The sequence below is a fragment of the Sus scrofa genome, chromosome 4 (assembly GCF_054392235.1).
Source record: "Sus scrofa isolate SSC_HxYL_T2T_F1_AM1 chromosome 4, Sscrofa_HxYL_maternal_Yorkshire_Landrace_v2.0, whole genome shotgun sequence".
Lineage (NCBI taxonomy): Eukaryota > Metazoa > Chordata > Mammalia > Artiodactyla > Suidae > Sus > Sus scrofa.
The window spans coordinates 42,258,711-42,267,068 of record NC_139386.1 but is presented as its reverse complement, the minus strand read 5'-3'; the positions used below and the strand labels follow the sequence as shown (position 1 = coordinate 42,267,068).

The window sequence follows — 8,358 nt, the reverse complement described above, 5'->3', positions numbered from 1 at the left end:
TACATACAAAGTTTGGATTTTTATTGAAATCTTGTGTTAGGTATCAAACAAAATCTGCTTTCTTCAGATAAAAATATTCTCTCAGATGTATCCAGATAACTGCTAGGTCTAAATTGGTCCTCCAATGTCTTGTTTCATTTTTATTGTCCTCATGACATGTTCATATACACTCAGAAGTTCTCAAAAGAATTTTTTTATCGTGTAAAGGATCGTACATGACGACCTCTACCACTGCCTCCACTAACAAACTTTCCTCTTGAGCCTCCACTGCCACTATTTGCACTTGCCCAGGAGGGTCCAAGTCCCCCACGACCTCTGGAAGCACGGTCACGAGGACTTGGGCGGTAACCTATAAAAGAAAAAATACAGTTTTCAGTTGCAACATCCTTTTCTTTCTCATTATATAAATACAAATCTATAACACCAAGCTCAAACCGAGACAGGGATTACCCTTGGCTGCTTTAAAATTCACGTCCAAGTTATGTGAATGTGTTAAAGTTGTTTAAATGGGTAAACTAAGTGTAAGAATTACATCTCAAATAAAGCTGTTTTTTTTTTTTTTTAAAAAAGGGTCCGTTTGAAACCAAAAGGTACGTCTGACCAGAAGAATTCTGAACTTGATATAGGAATGTTTTAGAGGAGGAAAAAAAAATGCTTACATACCCAAGACAATACTGTAAATAAAATGTAATACAGTTGAACCCTGACCAACATGAGGGTTCATCCAAGTACAATTTACAGTCAGCCCTCATATCTGGAGGTTCTTCCACATCCTCAATTTTAACCAACCATGGACCATGAAGTACTGTAACATCTACTATTACAAATTTCCAGGGATGAGTTCCACTGTGGCTCAGCGGTAACAACCTGACTAGTATCCATGAGGATGAGGTTTTGATCCCTGGCCTTGCTCAGTGGGTTAAAGGATCCCAGAATCGCCATGAGCTATGGTGTAGGTCGCAGCTGAGGCTCAGATCCTGAGTTGCTGTGGCTATTGCTCCAACTTGTGGCTATTACTCCAACTTGACCCCTAGCCTGGGAACCTTCATATGCTGTAGGTATGGCCCTAAAAGGACAAAAATAAATAAATAAATAAATAAATGAATGAATAAATAAATAAATAAATAAAATCCACATATAAGTGGATAATCCTTGCTGTTCGAATTCATATTGCTCAAGAGTCAACCTGTATATATATTCTATGAAGATATCTCAGTTTACTTTGGTCAAGAAGGTATCTTAAATGATTTTCTTTCTTTATTGAACTATAAAAACAGAGCACATAAACATGAAACCACTCAGATTATACATACAGTTTAGAATCTAAAATTTTGAATATTTATACAGAAGATATATACTCATTCATAAATATAAAATGGACTAGAATTATATATCTACATTCTGAACTATTCTCTCCCAGAAAGAGAATACATGACATTCAACAATCTGAAAAGGAGGATTCACCTCCCTCTTTCTGAACAGTATCAAGCAGGAAAAACATGTACCTGTAGAACTAAGTGGTCGTAATGGTGGAAGAGGACCCCTGTTAAAATTGCTCTGGCCGCCACGACTTTCATTGTAAGTTCCTCGAGGAGTATTCTGAGCACTCCAACTGGAGCCTCGCGTTCCCTCCCGACGACTGTAGTTTCCTAAACACGGGCAACGCAATCAAAATCTACTTTTTTCATAACTTCAACTGGATTAAGGAAGTTATGACAGGTTTTACTTAATCTTCAAAAGTAATGGAAGTGAAATCATGAAATTTTGTAAATGGGATACAGGTGGAGTGGCAGCATTACATGTAGTTAGAAGACTCTGGAGCAGACTGCCAGGGTTCAAATACTGGTTCTGCCACCTATATTTACACATCCTGGTCAGCTGACCGACAAGTTTTCTATTACATGGTAACACTAAAAGAACTTACCTCATGGAGTTAATGAGAGTATTATACGTAATGCTTAAAACAGTTTCTTGGAAGTTCCTGTGTGGCACAGCAGGTTAAGGATCCAGCGTTGCTGCAGCTGTGGTGCAGGTCCCGACTGTGACACATGTTCAATCCCTGGCCCAGGAACCTCCCCCTGCCGTGGGTGCAGCCAAAAAAAAAAATTCCTAACACAACTATATGTTTACTATTAATGTAAATGCCTATTCTCTTTCATCCTCATAATCATGAAAATATGTCATCAATCCACTGACAAAGTGTAATTTTTATAAGTTTATATGTTAGAAACTCAGTTTCTAAAATCTTGAAGTAATTTAAAATATTAAACATAACATTAGGAAGCAAGTAGATAAGAGAGTCAATAGTGAACTACACAGAACTATCTTCAGGAAACTGCTGATAAGTACAACTGTTATAATAATGTATGGGTATTATTCAGAAAGGAAAAACACAACTCTCAGTGCAAAAAGGAAAATAATTAGGTAAGACTTCTTTTAAGCTCATCATTAAATATGCAATTAATCAAAAGTTAAACTAGAAATTGTTTTTTTCTATCCAATAAAGTACTCTGTAAATAGTACTACCTACCACTGGTCTAAAGGTAGCTTAACTATAATAACAGAAAAATACTTTATTTGATTGCTTCCATTTAAATCACTTCTATTCAGTATTTTAATATTCCAGTATCAGAATAACGCATTAGAAAACATACACAGTAGTTACCTTTTGAAGCAGGTGGTGTAAAAAATCTATTCTGACTGTGAAAAGCACCCCGTCCTCCCCGATTGCCTGAAAATCCACCACGAGAAGAAATCTTCTGTGATACTTTGAGTGGCCGTTTTGGAGGGGGTATCCCATCTTGAGGGACTACTTCTTTACTTTCAGCTGCAACAAAGTCATCCACATGCATGGATGGTGGTCTGCTTGTGTTCTGTTTTCTTTGACGAAAAATGTCATGAGGTCGTATACCCTGTCCAAATCCTCCTCGGCCCCTTCCTCTTGGTGGTGGCACAACATGAGCTCGTTTGGCAGGTTCAATGTATTCAGATTTTCCACTATTAAAAACAAAAATACTCCATGAAAACTTTTTCTTTTACACATTGCCAGTGAAAATATGTCATTCTTTGCAACATTGTAAGCTACATTTCAATTATTTCTTATCACAATTTTGCTAACTTTGTACTTCTCTCTATTACTTTCCAGGGAAACAAAATAAAACTAGTTAAGAATGGTGTTCATGGAGTTCCTGTTGTGGCTCAGTGGGAATGAATCCAACTAGGAACCATGAGGTTGCAGGTTGGATCCGTGGCTTCACTCAGTGGGTTAAGGATCCGGTGTTGTCGTGAGCTGTGGTGTAGGTCACAGACTTGGCTTGGATCTGGCGTGGCTGTGGCTCTGGCGTAGGCCAGCAGCTGTAGCTCCAATTGGCCCCCTACCCTGAGAACTTCCATATCCGCAGGTGCAGCCCTAAAAAGACAAAAAAAAAAAAAAAAAGGAATGGTATTCACATTTTACTGATATGAAAACAATTTTTAAAAACAACCCAGTTCGCTCTTTTTCAAAGCTTCTAAACTCTTAGAAACTAAAACAATGTTAACAAATTTACAAGATATGTCCAGGACAAATTACCTTTAAAAAAAACTTCAAAACAATATTCACGACTTAATTATTATGTCAACTTTCTTTTTCCTTTAATAGTCATGTGTCTATCTTAAAATATATTAAAACAAATAAGCTTACTTGACCCTAATCAAGATTTTCAGTAAAGTAAAATCTACCTTGAAGTTATAAAGGTCTCGTGCTTGTGTTTCCCAAGTTTGAATCCTTTAGTAGTCTTGGTTCTTCCTGGAGATGATGGTTCTGACAAAAATGAGCGCTCTAATTCTGAGTGCAAGTCAAAATCACTACAACACTTTTCAGAGAGCTCAATTAAGTCAACCTTTACCTGCAGTCATAAAACAAAATGAAAAACAAATCTTAAATATAACTATTAATGTATCATTATACTTTAAATGTAAATATTAATATAACATTTGATTACAGAAATTTATTTCCTATAAATTTGACTCTCATAACAAATAAATTATAGGCCTGCCTCATCTTTCCCTAATCTTAAAAAAAAAGCAACATTACTGGCAGTTTTTTCAAAATCTTAGGAATTCAGCTGCTTTTATTTTGGGGGTGGGGTAGGCTTGGGTGGTAGCATTCTTCCTCAAAGAAGTGCTATTAATCTGGGAGGCCTCTGCGGCCTGACAAAGAACTCAGAGTTTCTATATATAAACAGTGGTGTATCTCCAGAATTCTTCGAAATGAATCTGAAAAAACCATAATTCCACAAGCCTATAGTCAATATATCTGTTATAAAAGGATTATGTCGGAGTTCCTGTCATGGCTCAGAGGAAATGAATCTAATATCCATGAGGACGCAGGTTCGATCCCTAGCCTCGGGTTCAATCCCTGGCCTTGCTCAACGGGTTAAGGATCCAGAGTTGCCATAAGCTGTGGTGTAGGTCGCAGATGTGGCTCAGATCTGGCATTGCTGTGACTGTGGTGTAGGCTAGTGGCTACAGTTCCAATTTGACCCCTAGCCTGGGAGCCTCCATATGCCGTCGGAGTGGCCCGGAAAAAAAAAAAAAAAAAAAAGATTATGTGCCACAGATCTCTAAGTTCTATGACTTTAAAGAGGTTCCAACCTAACTTTCAGAGAAATAAAAATTATGTTTACTTAGGTTTTATTCAAATTTATTAAACCTAAAAGACTGAAAATTTCTTTAAATAACTTAAGGTCAAAACCATCATGGCAATACAGTTGTGATTCAACATAACCATAAAAAGAACAACTAGTGACAAAAATATTTTTGACCTGTGATACCAAATATGGTAGCCACTAACTACATATGCCTATTTAAATCTGAATTAAAATTAAATCAAAATAAAATTCAGCTCCTAAGTCATACTAGCAACATCTCATTACTCAACAGTCACATGAGGCTAGCGGCTACTATACTGGACAGATTATAGAACATTCCTCTCACTACATAAAGTTCTGCTGAACAACACAGTTCTAAAGAATCACTGAACAATCTGAATTTTTTTTTTTGTTTTTTTTTTTTGTTTGTTTGTTTGTTTTTGTCTTTTGCTATTTCTTGGGCCACTCCCGCGGCATATGGAAGTTTCCAGGCTAGGGGTCTAATCAGAGCTGTAGTCACAGGCCTATGCCAGAGCCACAGCAACGTGGGATCCGAGCCGCGTCTGCAACCTACACCACAGCTCACGGCAACGCTGGATCGTTAACCCACTGAGCAAGAGCAGGGACCGAACCCGCAACCTCATGGTTCCTAGTCGGATTCGTTAACCACTGCGCCACGACGGGAACTCCCTGAACAATCTGAATTAAAAAAATTGTTTAATGCAATTTTTATTCAATTGCATGTGTATTTTAAAGAAGGAAAAGGAATCCTCAATACATCAAATACACCTTAAATGTGCAGCAAATCATTCTTTAGTTTTATTGCACATGATGAATACTAGTTTTTTTGGACCAGGAAATACTTATTTCTTTCTTCAACTATATTCCTCTTCTGGAGTACTCTTCCCCTTGATTTATAAATAAATTTAATGTTGTAAAAACAATACAAGGTAAAATAGGATGTGACTAAAATCATCTTAATACATCTCAGAGAAGCAAAAAAAAAAAAAATGCACTAAAGTCTTCATACTTTTATCTACTCAGTATTACGTTAAAAAATGTCAATTTCCATTCCTACTATATTACTTTAACAAATATATTTTTTACATTTCCCCAAATTAAGAGTAAATACCACAACCCAGTCCTCTCCTTGTACCCAAATACAGGAATTAATAATTTTGTGGGATACTATTCTATAACCTACAAATTTAAGAAACCAAAGTGCTTTCGAGTACTTACACAAAAATGTAATTTTCCCCTTGCTCTCAAATACACAGATCACTAACTAGAAAGTGGCAAAATAAGCAGCATAAAAAGCTGGGAGTCCTAAATACCATTAGGCAAGCAAATGACATAAAAGTAATACAGTTCTGGTTCTGAGACAGACTTTTAACAGCCATGTTAATATGTAATCTATTTTAGTACTAATAACACAAAAACAAACAAACAAAAACCCAATAACTTTTTTTATAAATATTTAGTAATAAAGTTACTTATACCAAATCCAGATCTGTATCAATCTCTTCAGCCTGAAATGGAGTGAACCACATAGATTTCAATTGATCATCCATGACATCAGCTAGCACATATGCAGTTCTAGAACAGGAAAAGTATTTGTTAAAAAGTAGAATTCCAGGAGTTCCTGCTGTGGTGCAGTGGATACAAACCTGACTAGTATCCATGAGGACTCGAGTTTGATCCCTGGCCTCGCTTGGTGGATTAAGGATCTGGCATTGCCATGAGCTGTGGTGTAGGCTGCAGACTCAGCTCAGATCTGGTGTTGCTGTGGCTATGGCATAGGACAGCAGCTGCAGCTCTGATTCAACCCCTAGCCTGGGAACTTCCATATGCCATGGGTGCAGCCCTAAAAAGACACACACACAAAAAAGTAGAATTCCAAGAGTTCCCACTGTGGCTCTTTGGTTATTGATTCAGCTTGTCTCCCTGGAGGCACTGGTTCAATCTCTGGCCCAGCGTAGCAGGTTAAATATCCAGTATTGCTGCAGCTGTGGTGTAGGTCACAGCTCTGGCTCAGATTCAATCTCTGGCCAAGGAACTTCCATATCCTGCAGGGGTGGCTGAAAAAGAAAAAAATAGTGGAATTCCAAAACCAAATATTTCGGCTTAACTTCTAAGTAAAACTTGTGAATAGTAAAATTAAAAACATTACCCTTGGAGTTCCTGTCGTGGTGCAGTGGTTAACAAATCCAACTAGGAACCATGAGGTTGCGGGTTCAATCCCTGCCCTTGCTCAGTGGGTTAATGATCCGGCATTGCCGTGAGCTGTGGTGTAGGTCGCAGACATGGCTCGGATCCCACGTTGCTGTGGCTCTGGCATAGGCTGGCAGCTCCAGCTCCGATTAGACCCCTAGCCTGGGAACCTCCATATGCTGCAGGAGTGGCCCAAGAAATGGCAAAAAGACCAAAAAAAAAAAAAAAAAAAAAAAAAAAAAAAATTACCCTCTAGGAGTTCCCACCATGGCTCAGTGGTGAACAAACCTGACTAGTATCCATAAGGACATTGGTTCAATCCCTGGCTTCAATCAGTGGGTTAAGGATCTGGCATTGCTATGAGTTGTGGTGTAGGTTGCAGACGAGGCTCAGATCTGATGTTGCTGTGGCTGTGGTGCAGGCTGGCAGCTGAAGATCCAAGTGGACTCCTAGCCTGGGAACCTCCATATGCCACAGGTGTGGCCCTAAAAAAAGCAAAACAAAAAAACACATAAAAAAACAGTAACTTGGAAACTAACCCTGTTTGTAAAAAATCTTCATCTTTCAATAAAATAAAAGAGCCCTACCTTTATTTCCAAAAAGCCAAGTTTATTACATAGCAGCAATGTGGAATTTCTCTAAATTTAGAGAATAATTGCATCACATTAAATACTCATGCTCTAAAAGGATAGTGCTCCAAAGATCAAGAGGCATATCCTCCAGACCAGCAATCAGTAAACTATTACCCTCATTTTGTCAGCCTGTTTTTGTACAGCCTATGAGCTAGGAATCGTTTGCACATTTTTAAATTTTATTTATTTACTTGGCTGCCCCGCGGCACATGGAAATCCCGGGCCGGGAATCAGATCTGAGCCACAGCCTCGAACTAAGCCACAGCTGTGGCAATGCCGGATCCTTAACCCACCATGCTGGGTCAGGGACTGAACCCGCATCCCAATGCTCCCAAGATGCTGCTGACTCCATTGTGCCAAAGCAGGAGCTCCCAGTTTGTACATTTTTAAAGCATTTTTTTAAAAAAGAAAGCAAAAAGCTATAGAGATATATGGAACAGGGATTGAATGTGGCCTGCGATGCCTAGATTTTTTACTCTTTGGCCCTTACAGAAAAAATAATTTGCTAGTTCTCTCTAGATCCCAGCCATTAAATACACAGTATCTACGTGAACACAAAACATTGCTTGTTTTACCTATTGTTAAACAGATTCTGGAGAGATTCTGGAGCTGAAAGTACTGGTTCTATATCCTGGTCACCAAGAGGTAAAGGATCACCTGATGACTCCAGCATCTGCTTAAGTCCAACCACATTGTCCAACAAAGAGTCCAGATTGTCATCATCTTTTGAATGCTCCTAGATACAAACAAAAGCAGAATAAGAATACACAGGTAAAACCTGAACATTTACGTCCATAATCTCCTGACTCTTTAGTAAACAAGATGGCATTATTTCATTACTAAGAAATTTGGAGCACCATCAAGAAACTATCAACTTTATATTA

The 8,358-nt window shown here is 38.2% G+C and overlaps 1 protein-coding gene across 3 annotated transcripts in view; it reads right to left on the bottom strand.

Moving 5' to 3' along the window:
• Window positions 1-8,358, bottom strand: part of VIRMA (vir like m6A methyltransferase associated) — a 73,421-nt gene continuing 65,063 nt past the window's right edge. For all 3 annotated transcript variants that reach the window (XM_021089096.2, XM_021089098.2, XM_021089097.2), the window contains 6 exons: window positions 8,050-8,210; window positions 6,131-6,227; window positions 3,721-3,887; window positions 2,666-2,997; window positions 1,506-1,649; window positions 1-349 (listed from right to left, as the gene is read on the bottom strand). In XM_021089096.2, coding sequence (XP_020944755.1) covers window positions 195-349; window positions 1,506-1,649; window positions 2,666-2,997; window positions 3,721-3,887; window positions 6,131-6,227; window positions 8,050-8,210 — 1,056 coding nt within the window. In that variant the 3' untranslated portion in view covers window positions 1-194. The remainder of the gene's footprint in view (window positions 350-1,505; window positions 1,650-2,665; window positions 2,998-3,720; window positions 3,888-6,130; window positions 6,228-8,049; window positions 8,211-8,358) is intronic.